The following is a 17,531-nucleotide window of genomic DNA, read 5'->3' on the forward strand; positions in this document are numbered from 1 at the left end:
AAGCCAAATGACCAGTCTGAAACCCTTGGGGTTAGAAGTGTGTGGAAGCCAGGACTAGGTGAGTTTTCCAACACTAGAGTGGGGATAGCTAGTGATTCACGTGCATGTTATTCACATGTATGTGCAAACATCACTCTCACACACTCATATCTCTCAATGTAAATCTACCCATCTACCATCCATTCTCTCTCTCTTTCTCATGCACACAAGCAACTTTCTTAAACTCAAAGTGACTGACCTGCAGTGGTGGTGAACATGCAAGGTGGCTTGGTGGAACACCCATGCAGACAGTCACTGTGGTGCAGAAATGGAGGGCTCCAGATCTTCCTGGAAGATTCAGAATAACCGGTAAGTTTATAGCATTTGTATTATGTCTGTTAAACCCAAGTTCTGATGTAGAATATGCTGGATATTGTCTGTGAGTGAGGATGTTCCTTTTGGCCTGTGCAAACAAGGTCTCTGTCTCTTGTGCTTTGACCAACTAGCCAGTGAGAGAACCTCTACCAGCTGCCTTCTTGAAGGAGAGATCAATCAGCATCTGTTGGTCTTAATCCCTCTCCCACTGCCATTCTCTGTTCTTTATATGTCATGTCTTATTTAGATTATAAGCCTGAGGGCAGGGGACTGCCAATTAGTTGATTTGTAAATTGCCCCCGAAGCCTTTTGTCTTAAGGGTAGGATGTAAATACTCTTAATTAATTAATGCACCCCATCAGCTTATCAACTGAGAAAGCCTGTGCAAATAAAAATCCATTATGCTGGGGACTCCAAATGGACAGACTCTAGCCACCACTAATCTAACATCAAAAGACAAAGCTGAAGGGGAAGCTCAGAGGTGGGCATCAGAACATGTATGCAAATTGAGGAAAGTTCCTGCAGAAGAAAGTGGGTTTGAGATGGGGAGAGATGACAGTTCAGAGGTAGAATGTTTTGCTTTGCATGCAGAAGGCCCCTGGTTCAGTGTCTGGTGCATGTCATGTGTGCCTTCAAGTCGTTTCTAACTTATTGTGACCCTAAGGCAAACCTAGCATGGGGTTTTCTTGGCAAGATTTGTTCAGAGGAGGCTTGTTATTGCCTTCCCCTGAGGTTGTTCTTATGGGAGAGTACGGCCATTTGTTCCACTTATTACATTGCTTTTGAAATGTACCTTTTTTACATCGTTGTACATAAAACCCATTTATTCCTTCCAAGCTATGAGTCATACAAATTGTACAAAGAAGAACAATGGAAAATTCCTGATGTAGCTGTGACGTTTCCACTATTCCGCCACTATGGCCACCAAATGTGATCATTTTCACTAATCCCTCCCATGTCACCAAATACGAAGGCTTCTGCTTATCTATCCTTCTGCCACCAGTGTGAAGACCTCCTTCTGTCACACCATTGTGGCATTAAATGTGAGGACCTTTCTGGTGTCCTCATGGTTCCTGTGTCTTCATTCATCTTATCACCCCATCAGATACTACCAGCCTGTATTAACTACTGCTGCCATAGGTACCATGTCTGAATTCAAGTTTTCCAATATGTAATAACAACAACAACAATAGTGTTCTCAGAGGCTCAAGCGTATAATACAAAAACAGAAATTGAACACAACATCACAGATTACTTATTTGATACATATATTTCTTAATCGACACTAACTCTAACATGTCTCACTCTCACTCATAACCTAATTAACTCTAACTCTGTTTCTATCTCTGACACTGACTACGGGGCTGTGCAGACCAGCAGTTTGGGCCGGCTTGGGGCAGAGTCAGGGCATAACATCTACATGACGCATGCCCCAGTTCTGCCCCCAGGGTGGTGCGATGCCATGCGCCACACCACATGGGGCGCAGCATCATGGTGCTCCTCCGGCACTGCGTACATACAATGCAGCACCAAAGGAGCACTTCCAAACCACGGCAACACGGCTATCACACTCTTTGCAGGGTGCAAAAGGAGCAGCTTTTTGCGGCTCCTTTTTGTGCCCTGTAAAGGCTAGATCTGGGCTGCGGTGTGCAGTTGCCACAGTCCCAATCTGGCTGTATCAGGGGCAGCTCCAGGCTGCCCCTTCGGGGTTGTGTGTACTAACCACTCATGCACTTAAACTCCATTAACCAATTCTTCTCATCCCTAACCAACTGTCATCCACCAACCTTTTCAAAATCCCCACAGGCATTTCATAATCCTCATTCACTGCCAACATTTCATTCTCTTATCCCCTTCAGCCAGATCCTTACCTTATATCTACCACACAGTTCATACATAACTATACTTGATCTTACTTTGTCTAATAAATGCATCATTTTCTACATAAGTATAGAAGATCACAGTGGCCTTCTCTAGCCCAATGCTCTTTGGGTGCATTAGGTGAGCCATCTGTTCCAGTCCAAAAGCATGACTAGAGAATTCAAAAACCATAATGATAATGTGACTTCCAAAAGCAGCTCTTCTGTATTGCAATGGATATTAATTCCACAAGGATTTTATATTCTCTGTTACCTAGATTACCAAAAGGTAAAAGCAACAGCAGTATATATTGTGGGCATGAGTGAGTTATATTAATGGTATACAATATATTTCCAACGCAGCTGGCTTCCTCACCAAACATGCTTAGTTTTAAGACAAGAAAACTTTACTTGATAATTGCTTTTTTTGAAAGAAAAATAGATTTCATCATGTCTGTAAAAAAAAATTTTTGTGGGTAAAGTTGGATATGTATAAAAGCAAAGAAGCGATAGTCTGGCTGTGGTGAGATGCAAGACCGCCAAGTCCTGATCAAGCTTTTCCACACAAAAGCACGGCTTAATACACCTTGGTTCCACCCAGCAACATTCTTGCTATTCCAGAAGAGGGTGTGGCCAGTTACAATGCAGGCCAGTACGGATCGTGCTTCGCTCACTTAATAGTTGCCAAAGACCTCTGAGTTCTGCTTTTCAACACCCCCGCGATTGCTCTGTGTCTTTCACACTTGCTGTCACCTGGGTGGTGTTTGGGAGCTTGATCTTCCATTGTTCATGAGAGTGGTACACTTCTCATCAGTACATGTTCAAGCCTTGGAAATGCCACATCCAGTTAAGCCATGGAATTGGCTTTTAAGCCACATTTAGGAAGACGGGACTAAATTGGATTATACTTTATGTCAAATAATTAGGGCTACACAAAAGTGTCCAACATGAACTAGCATTAAGTGGGGATGTTGTTTTTCTTGTTAAAGGTAGAGGTTCTAGTTTTTAATTCTTGCTTGGCAGTTGTTGGTGCTATACTTTTATACCCAGGGGGTATGAAATATCTCATGCTAAGGGACCAATGCCATTCATGCATTTAGTGATTACATAAATGCCTTAAAATTGCAGGTGATCCGTATGGAGACTATTGTGAAAGATGCAGAAAGAGGGGGAGTTAATTCTGTCCCCACTGCTGCAATCCTGATCATACCCCCCACCACCACACACACCTGCTATTTGCATTAATTAACATGTGACATTTCCTCCAGTCAAACCCCTCCAATGCAAGCAGAAGGAATGGAGGGAGGCACTTTAAAACTCCCTTCCTTCTCATACCCAATCTGTTCTGCCAATTCAGATCAGGTGTCCACACCTGCAAATTACTTTTTAACAACTTTCCACGCTGCTCCTAATTGCATGACTTGCACTGCATCTAGTCTGGCCTTGAGACCATGGTATACTAGAAACTTAGGGGCCTGAGAGACCATCCTGAAAGGGCAGGCTGGAGCCATCCATTTTTACTCCTGAGGGATGCCGCAGCAGCCAAACCATACAACCTCCCTCCACACCAAAAAGAACCCACTAAAAGCAGGTTCTTTTTGGTGTGCACGGCGGTCGCCATGAGTGCACCATTGGTGCACTGTTGCACATCAATGAAGCAAGCACAGCACCGCAACATGCAGATTCTGCATTGCACTTGCATCATCATGGCGGCCCCCATGTGGACGGGAAATGCCAGATATTGAACCAGGAAACTTTTGCAAGCAAAACATGTGCTATATCAGAAGAATGGCACTTCCCTTTGTGTTGTGGTGGCTGCCTTCAGAAGGAATATTGACAGCCAGAACCATCTGGAGAAGGGACTAAACCTGGGCTTTTCTGCATGCAAATCATGTCATCTACCATAGAACAATGCCTACATCTGCCCTGAAGAATTGATGTAGTTTGACAGTGCTTGAACTGCCATGGCTAAATGCTATGGAAATTCTGGGATTTGTACTTTTCTGAGATATTTAGCCTTCTCGGTCAGAGAGCTCTAGTGCCACAACAAGCTAAAAATCCCAGGATGTCATAGGATGAAGCCATGGCAGTTAAAGTGGTGTCAAACTGCATTAACTCTCTTGGCAGCAACCAATCATTCCACCCCTATGTCATGTATCCATTCCAATTACCTTTTACTTGCTTTAAGGGTCTGCATTGCAAATGTATTTCAATGGGATTTTCTGCAGTAGGTCTTCTGATTCTGGAGCAAGGAAAGAATTAGAATATGGCTTCTTCAGAAGATTAAACCATATTGACCACAAGGATCTTGTCTCGTCTAAATTTTGATCATTTGGTATTTCTTATCCATCTGAGTCTCTCTCTGTGTGTCTGGGACAAGGGAATAAATATTAAAGTTAAAATTTAATAATAAATATTAATGTACAGAGTTTCATTTGCACTCTCTAGAACATATGATGTCTTCAGACTTTGTAGTGAGATTTAGTGGTTGTTCGGCTATTAAGGATCATTGTCCCTGCAGGTCTAGGGACTCCTATACTGATTTACAGATTGAGCTTTGTTGTATTTTTTACCATGATGCCAGACAGGAATTAATTAGCCCCTTCTTTCTAGATTTCCCAGGAGACAAGGAAATCGTATGTCTCCAAGTGTTTATCTGACACAGTTTCTTCTGTTATTTTTTTACAGTTTCAAAGTCCTTTTCTGTAATAATAAGGAACTCAGTGACTGCAAACCTAATTCACTTTATTTTTTCAGCTGTTTTAGCCTTGAATCCCTCTGTGTGTAGGTAATTGTTTTCTAAGGCATAGCCATGTTAGTCTGGAAAACCAGTATGCAAAGGCATCTTGTAGCACCTTTGAGACTAACTGAAAGAAAGAAATTGGTAGCATGAGTTTTCGTTGACTTGAGTTTATTTCACCATGCATCTGAGGAAGTAGACACAAGTCTACAAAAGCTCATACTACCAATTTCTTTCTTTTAGTTAGGGGCTTGACAGATCACCCTCAAAGTGGCTGGAGTCACCCATTTTTGCTCCCGAGGGAGCTTGCTATGGGCTCCCTCCACACCAAAAAGAACCCGCTAAAAGCTTGTTCTTTTTGGCATGCATGGGTGCTGCCATCAGTGCACCATTAGGGCAATATGGCATGTCAATGACACAAGCATGGTGCCCTGATGTGTGGATCCTGCGCCATGCTTGCATCATCATGGTGGCCCCCTTGTGGATGGGTGGCTGCCATGATGGCATCACTGCTGTGTGCTAGGGCTTGGGAGCATGCGGCTACTGTGCACTCCTGAGCCCTAATTTTGGCCTGAGGACAGCGCTTCCTGTCCATCTGTACTGGGCCTTAGTCTCAAAAGTGCTACAAGATCTCTTTGCATACCTTGTTTGTGATTTATGGTGTTTGCTGACAGGACTTGGACTGGAATCATCAAGATGAGATTTGATTAGATTCTGCTTATTTTGAGATCCAAATCTACCTGATGAGTTAGCAGCTATGGCTGTAACCCACATATTCCTTTTAAGGTGAAGCAGTCAAGCAGCCTTTAAAACCAAGCTCACAGTCTGGGTGAAAACAGGCACCAACCTGACAGGTAGCTGAGCCACAAAACACTGGCAATCAAGCAATTGGTTGACCAGTGGGCTGGAATGGGCAGTATGAGAACAGCTTTGTTAGAACTTGAACAACAGGTTGTTCAGACCCAAGAAGCAGGAAAAAGGCAAAACTAGGTAGTAGTTAATGGGCCCTTGAGTTTATGAGTTGATAAATACCGCACTGATTCTCCAAGATGGTGGTGGTACTGAAGTGCAGTCAACTGCTCATGAAGAATAATTCATAACCTATATGCCAAACTGTGTAATGTGCAGGTGAATAGAGGGGATGGGAAGAATCTGGCTGCAGGCTATATTTTTATTCTATTATTATGGGACTTTTTGTGAACATGCAGTGTGGGTGTGCATAAAATGTGTATCAGAAACCCAGTGGGTTTCCATGTGCAAGCAGGGATTTGAAACCTGATATCCGAAGCCATCGTTCAATGCTCAACCATCACACCTCATTGGCTATCTTATGGGGATAAGAGATATGCCATTCCCAGTATATGTCATTCCCAATATGTCCTGGATCCTGTCATAAGTATACACTATACCTTGTTCCTGTATATAAATGCTTAGGACAGATGCAAACAAGGTTGCTTCAATGGGATTGTACACAGTCTGGAATTACAGTCATCCTTCCATTTTTGAAGGTGATCCAATCCATACCCCCTTCCCCCTCCCCCGTGAAAATGGAAATTTGCACATATTCAAGTCCTGTTGACTTGAATGGCTGCATGCTCCTGCAAGTGCCATTTTAACCCTCCCCACTTGCCAGTCTCCAAAGGACTGAAACCATGGACTCAAAGTCTGCGAAAATGGAGGGAGGAGGACTGTACATTGCTGTTGCAGTAATGTTGCATCAGCACCACATGGAGATTGTTTTGATGCTGAATGTTTAATATTAGAAGTAAGATATCAACAGAACACTGGAAGCCAACTAAAGAATTTGCTCCTCCTGTGCAAAACAGCTTATTATAACTCATTAAGCAAACTATGCTTTAACATTTTTTTTTCAAATATGTATAGGCAGTTCATGATTGGATTCTGCTTCACTGGCTCCAGAGCATTTCTACTGAGTTTAGCAGGTCTAACTTTGGAACATAGCAGAAACTTTCTTTGATGCAAAGAATGTGCATATATTCGTGATCCCTAGAGAAGTTGCTCCTTTTCAGGAGTTTCAAAGATGTACAACAGAGAATTTTTAACATTCTGCATATCGAGAAGAGACAATTCCCCTAACACAAACTTTGCTTTAGGAAAGCACTGCTTTGATCAAAGCTGCATTATTAAAACCTTTCTCAAGGCAGTCATTAAATTTTTCGCTGTAAATGGATCATTGGCAGTGTCCGCCCTCCACTCTGCAAAAGAAAAGAGAAAAAAAGTTCTTGCCCTTAATAGGTTCTCTTCCTTTCTTCTACTTTTGTGTAGTGTATGCAATGCTTGGAAAAGACTGGCAGGGGATTCTGGGAGCTGTAGTCCAAACAGTTATTTTCAAGCTCTTCTAGACCAGTGGAAACCAAACCATGGTCCTCCAGATGTTTGGGTGTCAAGCTCCTTGAATTCCTGACCATTAGCCAAGCTGGCTGGGGCTTTGGGAAGTTCAAATCCAAAACATCTGGAGGGTCAAAGTTTGGGATCCTCTTTTCTAGATTGATAACATTTAGCATCCTTCACATACCTAGCACATCTTCCCTGTCTCCTTACAAGTAGCTGGGGAAGGGGACAACTGCATTGCTACAAAGTACCATGGAGACCGATACTTTCTGGCAGCATCCTTCCAGATGCAAGAGTGGAGGAAATGGCTCTGCCATTTCTCTCTCCAGCTGCAGTCTCCAATTGCATTTTCTACTCTTCGAAACTTGGATAGCTAACCCCCCTCCTCTTCCCCATATCCTCTCCAAAGCTTCAGCCAGGAATCCCTGCCCCTCCTTTACTGCATCCTTCTATGGGCAAGAGAATCCTCCCTCTGTCTAAGGGATCCCACCCTCTCCTTGTCTTGTGTTTTCATCTTCAAGCTCTCCCCCACGTTTACACCTGAATGAGTGCCAAGCCTCTCTCTCTCTTTCTCTGGGACTATATAAAGGAAGGATTTCAGGCAGGATTTCCACAGTTGCAGAAAAACTCAGGAGTGGCCATAGCAGCAGGAGCTCTCTAGCCATGCTTCCTCCCTCTGCTCTCCATCTTCCTGGCTTCTTGCTTGCCTGTGTGCTCCTGCGGAGCTGCTGGGCTTTTAAGAACGATGCAACGGAGATCCTTTATTCACATGTGGTCAAATCCATTCCTGCCAGCCCTGGTGGCAGTAGCAGCAGCAGCAGCAACAACAGTGCCTTGAATCAAGCCAGGAATGGAGGAAGGCATCCTGGATTTGATCGGAGCAGTAAGTATTCTGAGAATTCTAACCTTTTGCCACTGTTGGTTTACAGATGTGTTGCATCAGGAGTTCCTATTGTGTAACACCCCCCCCCCCTCCTTAAAAAGCAAATCTCTGTCTGTTACAAAGCCAAGAGATAGCTCTGTAACTCTGGAAAATCAGTATGCTCAGGGATCGTCTTGCATCCCTCTGTCTTGGCTTGGCAAGGACAGTCCTGAATAATTCTATGTTATCCCACTTTTCCAACTGCTTTCAAAATGCCCTGGTTTCTCTCTCCTCCTCCCACTTTGTAGAATTCAAAGACACAGCCATGTTGGTCTGGAACATCAGTATGCATAGGGATCTTGTCGCACCTTTGAGACTAAATGAAAGGAAAAAGTGGATAGTATGAGTTTTCATAGAAATGAGCCCATTTCTTCAAATGCATGCACAATACATTTCTCATATGCCCCCAAGGTTAAACCTGCTAAACTCAATGGAAATGCTTGCATCTGAGGAAGTAGACTCAAGTCTATGAAAGCTCATGCTACCAACTTTTCTTTGAGTTAGTCTCAAAGGTGCAACAAGATCCCTTTGCATACTGTCACAAAGGATGTTTGCCTTTAGTTTGTCTTGAGAAAGTCTGCCTTCCAGGAGAGCTCCCTGTCTACTTTGATCTCTCTCTTAAAAAGCATAACTTGAATTATTTCCCAGTTCCAAACAGTGGCAGTCTTTATTATTAGTTGGGAAGGAGGTTTACCTTTAGGAGTTCTATTCTTCTTAGAACTCTTCCTGGGCAGAAGAAATATGAACAAGGAGCAAGGTATGAATTAGAAAAGGAAAAGTGTCCGCCACTCTCCTTATTTCACCCATCAAGAGCAATTTGAGATTATCTTCTGGTTGCCTTTAAAGCTAATTTGTTAAGGATTTAGGTCCAAAACACGCTGCAGAAATAATCCAGTTTGACACCACTTTAGCTGCCCTGACTCAATGCTAGGGAATTCTGGGAGCTGGAGTTTTGTGAGACATTTAGTCTTCTCTGTCAGAGAGTTCTGGTGCCACAATAAACTACAGTTCCTAGGATTCCCTAGCACTGAGCCAAGGCAGTTAAAGCGCCCTCAAACTGGTTTATTTCTGCAGTGTGTTTTGGACCTTTGTTCCTGAGCCATACAGAAGAGGTTATGCTTCCTCCAGCCCTCTTTCCATATTGCATGCTTTTCAGCAAGATAATTTTCTGTGCTGCTTCACTAAGCTGACATTTACCTTTCGCAGCTGAGCTTTGATTTGGTTCCAGCACTGTGTTAGTACTTCCTTATTTAGTACTTACCTGCTTAAACCCCTGTAGTCAGTGTAAACAAGCAGGTTCACTAGCTATCTCGAATCTTTGCTCCAACATGCCTTTGAAAATGTCCCCTCCACCCTCTGCCTGGCATTTCTCCTTTGATTTGGGCTCAAAAAGATATCCATAAATAACCAGGAAAGCTTGGGGCTCCTTAGAGCCACTACCCAACTCTGAAAAAAAAAAGCACATTGATTCAGTAAGGAATACCTTCATATCCAAAAAGAGAGATGTTGGTGACTCCATCTTTCAACAACAACAAAACACTTAAACTAGATTGCCATTCAGCATACTCCAAATAGGCAGGAAATATCTTGTCAGTGCAAGTTTACTCAAACAACCCAATGAGCATTCATTGTCAGCAGACTATCACCATGACTAAAAAGAGGAAGAAATGAAAAGAAAAACCAAACATGCATGCATACAGACTTTTGAAAAGACAGACAATACAAAGTGGTAACCACTTCCTTCCCATGTACATTCCTGAGCCAGGTGCAGGATGCAAACAGGTATCAGAATTATTAAGCGAGTGGCAGCGTGTGTGGAGCTCTGTTCCTCTGAAATTAGTGGGATACTTACTGAAACTTTAGATAATAAACCTTTCCCCCCCTCCTCCTGGAAGGGGACCTTCCATAGTCACCTCACAGTAGAGAAGGAACTGGTTGGTGGACTGTCTGAGCCAAGCCATGTTGGCACCACTTTCGGACTCTGTAACTAAAGAACATCCATGTAGATTGTCCTTTGATGAACAGTTGCTGGTACCAGAAGAATGCCATAGCTGGAAAATCCAATACTCATGGGATGCCCAAACCCAACTAAAAAAAAATACTGGCAAATTGACTTGTCCTGTGGCTCCTAAACCCTTTCCATGAGCTTATTAGAATCTGCTGGGTTTCTATGCAGCAAATGTAAGCCAAAATATCATGGGTGTGAGGGCTCTCATCATTACCTTTAATTCTGTTATTTATATTGCTCTTGAATAATATAGCCCAAGAACCATGCTAGCATTTCTTTATGTTTTTAAAAAGGGAAGTGTAAGAGGAAAAGATGGTATGTTGAAATTTGTGGTGTGTGTTCATTCTAAAGGGGTAATTATTAAAAGAAGAAATACTGCTTACTTCAGTGAGGATATCTACAAATGCATGCAGGCACAAACATGCCTGTGTTTGCAGCTATTTCAGCAACTTGGTACAATGTCAGGGTTTGTTTTTTTTTTAAAAAAACGAAATAACTTTGCCTCAGGTTTTGCAGTATTACCTGTTGTAGGAGAGGGTACTTAACACACACTGTTGTGATACTGTTATACTGCTGCCTAAAGAAAAGTGTATATTTGACTAAGGGTGAGAGAATAGGCACACAATGCAGGTTTCAAAGAATCTTCCTTAAAACAAGTTTTCCTCAACCACTGTGACAATGTAAACATTGGTTTATGGTTGATTTGAATACAGCATATTAATTTTTCAGACTCTCAAGCCAACAGACATAAATGTTCAAGCTAGACTAGTACCAAACATCTCACAACAAATCCATCTTGGATCAAAAGACAATTATTATTATTATTATTTTTAATGAAAGGCAGTCAGATGAAAGATCTACCTCTGATAGTATCAGTAGCTGAGGCAGCACCAACATACAAGCCTACTTATTCTGGAGCAGTGAATTTGCTGTTGTATAGTTTCACTGGGAATGATGTCGTATAAGCTACATCCATTCAGATTAAGACCAAAGTGGCAAGTAGAAGGTAGTTATCAGAACCTGGCCCAGTCAGACTGAAAGGTAGTGGTAGGTAGGTAGAGTGGGTGGGTGAATAAAAATAATCTAGGGCAACTAGAAAAGTGACTGCAAAGGAACTAAGAATTTAGCTGGTGTGCAGCTCAATTCAGATCCAGGCTTCATAAGGCAGAGAAACTGTATGCCCTGCTCTCCATCTTGCAAATGGTGTAAGATGAGCTGGGTGATTCATGCCTGTTGAACAGAAGTCTCACTCAAAATTATTTCTCTCTCTCAAAAGCAAAAGATTTCTGCAGTTAGCATATATGTGCAAGTAATATCCATGCAATGTGAGTAACCAAGAAAGATTGCATTCGCCAAATCTGGGACTGAAGTATAGCCTTCTGATCATAGAAAGAGCCTTCTGCACTCTTTGTACATGTTGATGTCATGGGTGAAATTGTGTATGTGAGCAGACCACACACAAGCAGTTATTTGTACAGCGAAGCTGACTGCAGCATTCCCCTGCAGCAATAAGGAAGGGGGAGGAGCCATCAAACAGATGGAAGTTGACATGGATCTCCTGGCTCATACATTGCACCATCTATACATCAGAGCACCACTCATTAGCCATATGAAACATCCATATTCTGGCCTTGTCATCTATTCTCATACAAGAAACAGGTATAAGTGACTAGAATCAAACCACTAATTTCTTTGTTCTGTGTCTCTGGCAGGTCGTGTTCAAGTTGGCTGCCGGGAACTGCGATCCACCAAATATATTTCTGATGGCCAATGCACCAGCATCAATCCTCTAAAAGAGCTGGTATGTGCTGGGGAGTGCCTCCCTTTGCCAGTGCTCCCTAACTGGATTGGGGGAGGTTATGGATCCAAGTACTGGAGCAGAAGGAGCTCTCAGGAATGGAGATGCGTCAATGACAAAACTCGCACACAGCGAATTCAACTTCAGTGTCAAGATGGAAGTACAAGAACCTACAAGGTAACTGTGGTTACAGCTTGCAAGTGCAAGAGATACACCAGGCAACACAATGAATCCAGCCATAGTTTTGAAGGAACATCTCAGACAAAGCCAGTCCACCATCATAAAGAGAGGAAAAGGAACAGCAAATCCATGAAACATCCTCCAAGTTAGAACTGGACAATATCTTTTAACTATTGAACTTATTAATAACCATCTGCTTTACAGACACCACCAACTGACAGAAACACCACTGTTCCTTCTCAGCTGAAGAAGAGCCTGCATACATTTGTAGCTTTGACCAAATTCAGAAGGGCATTCTGTGCATCCAGACTTATGGGCATGGCCAAATATTGAATTCTGCTTCTCCTTTTTTCTTAGTGGACACAAAGAGCTGTTACCATGAACGTTCAATGAATTTTATATTGTAGAGAGCTGCTGTTGTGAGTGCTCATGGGCGCACCTTCCTGATCAAGTATTTCACCAGGATCTCACATATCTTATTTAAAAAGGAGATAAATGCTTTGTGTTTCACTCTGGTGAAACAAAAGCATTGTGCATGCTGATCTTTTCCTTTCATGCAAACATCGGTACTACCAAATTATGAAAAGAAAACAGTATATGCATGACAGCAGGTGTAAAGTAATTTTGAACAAAGCCTATTTATTTGTCCATGTAATTATTTAATGAGCTTTTATGTGTTTTCTACTTTTAAAAGATCCTTGCTTTATGTCTCATCACTTTTTTAATGCATCAAAATATTTTCCTATGATTTGTGGTCAAAATTGAAATATACATTTTGTAAATAATGTAAAATGGATATTTTAACCTTTTCAAGTTTCTTTTTTTTCATTCTTTGTTTTCAACTCAACTAACTTTAACAAATGTTTTGTACATATGATGTAAAAATACATTTGTATTTTTTTAAGTGTGTATTGAAAAAGTACTTTACTTCATATTGATTTCATCTGTTTTTAATAAAAAAAATCAACAACACTATAACTGTCTTTGTTTTTACTTGGTATAACACTAGGAATATGCACATGAATGACATGAGAGTGCTAAAGGGAAAGGTTGTAGCTCAGTGATAGAACACATGTATTCCTTGTAAAAGGTTTTGGGCTCAATTCCTGGCTTTGGTGGGAAAGCCCCTGGAAGTTTGGAGAATTACTCCTGATCAGTGGAGACCAAGGTGGGAATCGTACAGCTGGAGTGTGGCCCCTCTGCATTTTTTGTGGGCTCCAGGACTTCTAGACACTTCCCCCCCCCCTCCAAAGAAAAGAAAAAGGAGAAAATTGTTAGTACAGGTTGAGTGTCCCTTACCTGGAATTCCAAAATCCAAAATGCTCCAAAACCCACAAGTTTTTTAATGAATGCCCAAGATAGTGACATCTTTGCTTTCTGATGGTTTAGTGTCTCGTGCACAAAATTATAAAAAATGTGTATAAAATTGCCTTAAGGCTATGTGTACAAGGTGTATATGAAAGATAAATAAATTTAGTGTTTTAGACTTGGATCTCCAAGATAACTCAATATGTATACTATATGCAATTATACCAGAATCCCCAAAAATATATAAAATACTTCTGGTCCCAATAATTTTAGATAAGGAAGATTAAACCTTTAAAGTTCAAAAAGATGCCTTTTCCCAAAGCCAGGAGTGGACTGCCGATCAGTTTCTGCCTATTTGGGGACCTATTTACTAATATATTTTAAAAATTGTGCAGCCCCCCCTCCCACATGTTGCTGGGAAATTACAACCCAGAAGGGCCTGTCTACCCCTAAAATAGACACTGCAGAGCTAGATGAACCAATGGCCCAACTTGGTATCATAGAATTTCCTATATTCCATTTCAGATAGATGCTAACTCAGCTCTCTCCAAAATAGAGAATTTACAAATGTAAAGTGTAATAAAGGTAAATTGATTAAATTGTTCCATGTGTTGCATTAGGCATTGAGTCTGCCATTTTGTATACTTTCTACTCACTGTGTCTTTCTTACACCACCACCATCTCCATTTATGAAGAGAAGCATTTTATGTGGCATGGTAAAAATTGCCAGACTTGACTAGCAAGCTGTACCACATACAACTGTGTATGTAGTGTCCTCTGACACCTGGTTCCTCTATTACAACAGCAGTAGCAGCCACCAAATTGTTCCTTTTGATCTCTTTCCCTTAGCACCCCCTTGACTTGAAGAACAAGTCTATGTGTGCTACACAGCCAACCCAGCTCTATATAGGCCATCTCTCCATAGGTGTGGTGCATGACCCAGTCTCCTTGCCACTGCTGAAGGAAGGGTAAATGACTGGCTCAGCTGATTCTGCTCGTGGAAACAGTGCAGCATGCCATCTTGGGTTTTGCATGCAGCAGCAAAATATCGTGCACTAGTTCTGGCATCCTCTCTATTATACTATGTTCAACTGACTATCCGCACCCCCAAATGACTGTCCTGTGACCATTACAAGGGTTGCTATGATGAAGAACACAGTAATTCTCTAACCTATGTTGGAAAAATAAAACTGGTAATAATATTTAGAGTTCAGAAAAATCTTTCAGTACATTATTTTGGCTTGGGAAGCTGGTATATATTAACCTGCAGCATATGTATTATTTATGATATTTCAGGTTTACAAAATTTAGTACCTAGGCTTCTGACAGATGGTAAGATAACCTTATTGATTTTGGGGTTTTGACGTGAAGTATAATAAAGGTAAATGTTTGTGGTGATGTGCATAATCATCCCTACAAATCAAATTTATTGCTTCATTCACTCCATTATGTGAATATGAATAACTCGGAGAAGTTATTTTAATGTTCTACCTGATATTAGAAACTGCCTTTTGACCGGTCTATGAAATACTGGTGGGTTACAGACCGCCGCTTTGTGGCAGTCTCCCGCCAGCGCCATTTGCTCCGTGAGGGAGCCGCAGCATCCACACCGCGCGGCTCCCATGCAGAGCAAAAAAGAAGCTCCATTTTGGAGCTTCTTTTTGCGGCACCTCTATGACATCGCAAGGCGCCTGGGGCGGACTCGCGACGTCATAGACGCCGCGCGACGTCCGGACGCACAGCGTCCGATACGTAAAGATGGTGGTGTCCGTATGAACAGGGCGCCGCCATCTTGTACGTATTCTATACGTACTAGGGTTAGGGGGTGCGGAAGCACCGCCCCTTCCTAACCCTAGTATGTATAGAATACGTACTAAATGGTGGTGAGTAACCCACCAAAGTGATTGATATAGGTTTTAGGTTTTATAGATTTTGTAGAAATAATGCAGACTAGTGTCAAAGACTACAGCACAGACTTTTACCACTTGAGGGAAGGGACCATTTTCCAGTAGTAAATTACATATAGTTCTGAATGACCTACGTTCAGAGACATGCCGATTCAGAAATCGAGTCAGGGCTAGGGGGTCAAGACAAGAGCCAAACAGCAAACTGCCGGAGTCAGGAAGTCTTTGTTACTTAGACAAGATGCCTTTCATGCCCTTTTCTGTCCAATGGCTAAGTGCGTTCATCTGGCCCTGTTCAAGATCAATTGCTAGGAAGGTGGTTCAAGCTGTAATTATGATAACTTACCACAAGGGACACCAGAACTGTTCTTGACTCAAGTGCTTAAGTTCAACTCTAGCAGCTTCTGACACTCCAGAAAGAGCACATCATATGGGAGAAATTCATTAAGGGTTGCCTCAAGTCACATCTATTGCAATGGTATGAAGAAGAAAGTAAGTCCTGTAAAAACAGTGTCACCATGACCCATGCCATGATGCCATGAATGAGAGAAGATATTCTTTATTGACAATAGGCAAATACAGCAATTGGACAATGGGTTGTTTCAGTACTTGCCAGGGTCCACAGTAAGAATCTTTGGTAAAATTAACTGTGCACAGTACTTGGAGAAAGACTCGGGCACACGTGGGAAATGTCCAGGTATTTTTTGTTCTTCTGCTTATACACTCAGTGCATGGAAAAGTTACATTTTTGGAGCTCACCCAGAATTCTTTACCCAAAATGCCACTGGTCATGCTGGTTAGGGAAATCTGGAAGTTCACTCTGAAGAGGTCCCCTTTCAAACTCTGCTTCTGTGACTATTGCTTGACTTGGGGCATCTGCTCCTGTTTCTGGTTAGGAAAGCAAAGGCAGATTGTTTTGTTGTATATGCATACTTTTGTATGTACAGAACTAATGGTCTGGGATTTGCCAGGGCATGCACTTCATCCTTGCAACAAGTACAGGGCCTGTGGCTCTGTCTTGCCATGTTGGCTCTGTCCCCTGTACGCTCTTTGAAGCTGACTGATCACAGATGCCAGCCCACCAGTGCCCATCTGTCTGGCTCCTCCATTTCCTTGCCTGAGAAACTCTTAGCCCAGTGCACCCATTTCTGTCTCCATCCAATTCCAAGGAAGCTGTTTTTGCACTAAACTAGTGTCTCCTCTCAGTAATGGATTGGATGAGGGTGAAGAAATGGATGCTTAATCCATACAAGACACAGGCATTTCTAGTCAGTAAACAAGGCAAATCAGGGCTAGAGATTCAGTTTCTACCAAATGGGGCTATGCACTCCGTGAAATCTCAGATCTGTAGCTTGAATATACTCCTAGACATAGTCCTGAGCCTATATGACAAGAATTCTGCAGTGGCCATGAGTACATTTGGACAAGAAAGATTAGTGCACCAGTTTCACCAGCCCCCGGAGATGTCAGATCTGACTGCCGTGATAGATGCCTTGACTACATTCTGCTTGAACTAGTGTAATGTACTCCAGATGGTGCTGCCTTTGGAAATTGTTTGAAAACTTCACAAAATGTTGCAGTCGGAACACTGACTAAGGCCTGGTACACACGGGCAGGAAGTGACATGGTGCTGCTGATTCTAGGATTCCAGAGCTCACAGCAACCGCACACTTCGGAACCCTAGAACGTGCCACCACTGCCATCATGCCAGCCTTCTGTCCACCATGATGACAATGCTGCTGTACAGCGACCAGACATCGCTGGTAGGAAGTAGCATCATGGTGGCGCTCCTTCCTGTTTGCCACACCACAAAAAAGAAGCCACTCTAGGCGGCTTCTTTTTTGCTGCACAGTGTTGCCCTGCGGTTTGGTTGCTGCAGCAATGCTGCACAGCAAAGAGGGGTGGCGTTTCGCTGCCAGTGTGTACCGGCCCTAGGTCTAGCTACAAGAAACACCTATTTTGCTGGAATAGCTTTGTTAGCTATAAGTTCATTTTCAGGCACAATTCAAGGTGCTGGTTATGACCTCTAAAGCCCTATACAGCTTAGGTCCAGATAACTGGAAGACTGTATCTCCTTATAGGAACCTGCTCAAGTTTAAATTAAGA

General features: G+C 42.4%; 1 protein-coding gene across 1 annotated transcript; it reads left to right on the forward strand.

The window, feature by feature from the left end:
• Nucleotides 1–302: 302 nt before the first annotated feature.
• SOSTDC1 (sclerostin domain containing 1) lies at nt 303–13,047 on the forward strand. Its single transcript, XM_089531367.1, has 3 exons — nt 303–348; nt 7,895–8,188; nt 11,948–13,047. The coding sequence occupies exons 2-3, from the start codon at nt 7,969–7,971 to the stop codon at nt 12,361–12,363; spliced, it is 636 nt and encodes a 211-aa protein (XP_089387493.1). The 5' UTR covers nt 303–348; nt 7,895–7,968; the 3' UTR covers nt 12,364–13,047.
• Nucleotides 13,048–17,531: the final 4,484 nt, after the last annotated feature.

This window comes from Sceloporus occidentalis, unplaced genomic scaffold (genome assembly GCF_023333645.1).
Source record: "Sceloporus occidentalis isolate IW3139 unplaced genomic scaffold, rSceOcc1.0.p SCAF_7, whole genome shotgun sequence".
NCBI lineage: Eukaryota > Metazoa > Chordata > Lepidosauria > Squamata > Phrynosomatidae > Sceloporus > Sceloporus occidentalis.

What these genes read in the sequence shown, in the direction of transcription:
- SOSTDC1 (XM_089531367.1), top strand. Translation starts at nt 7,969, where the DNA reads ATGCTTCCTCCCTCTGCTCTCCATCTTCCTGGCTTCTTGCTTGCCTGT. An exon ending in TCCTGGATTTGATCGGAGCA is followed by an intron (nt 8,189 to 11,947) that starts GTAAGTATTCTG and finishes TGTCTCTGGCAG; the next exon opens with GTCGTGTTCAAGTTGGCTGC.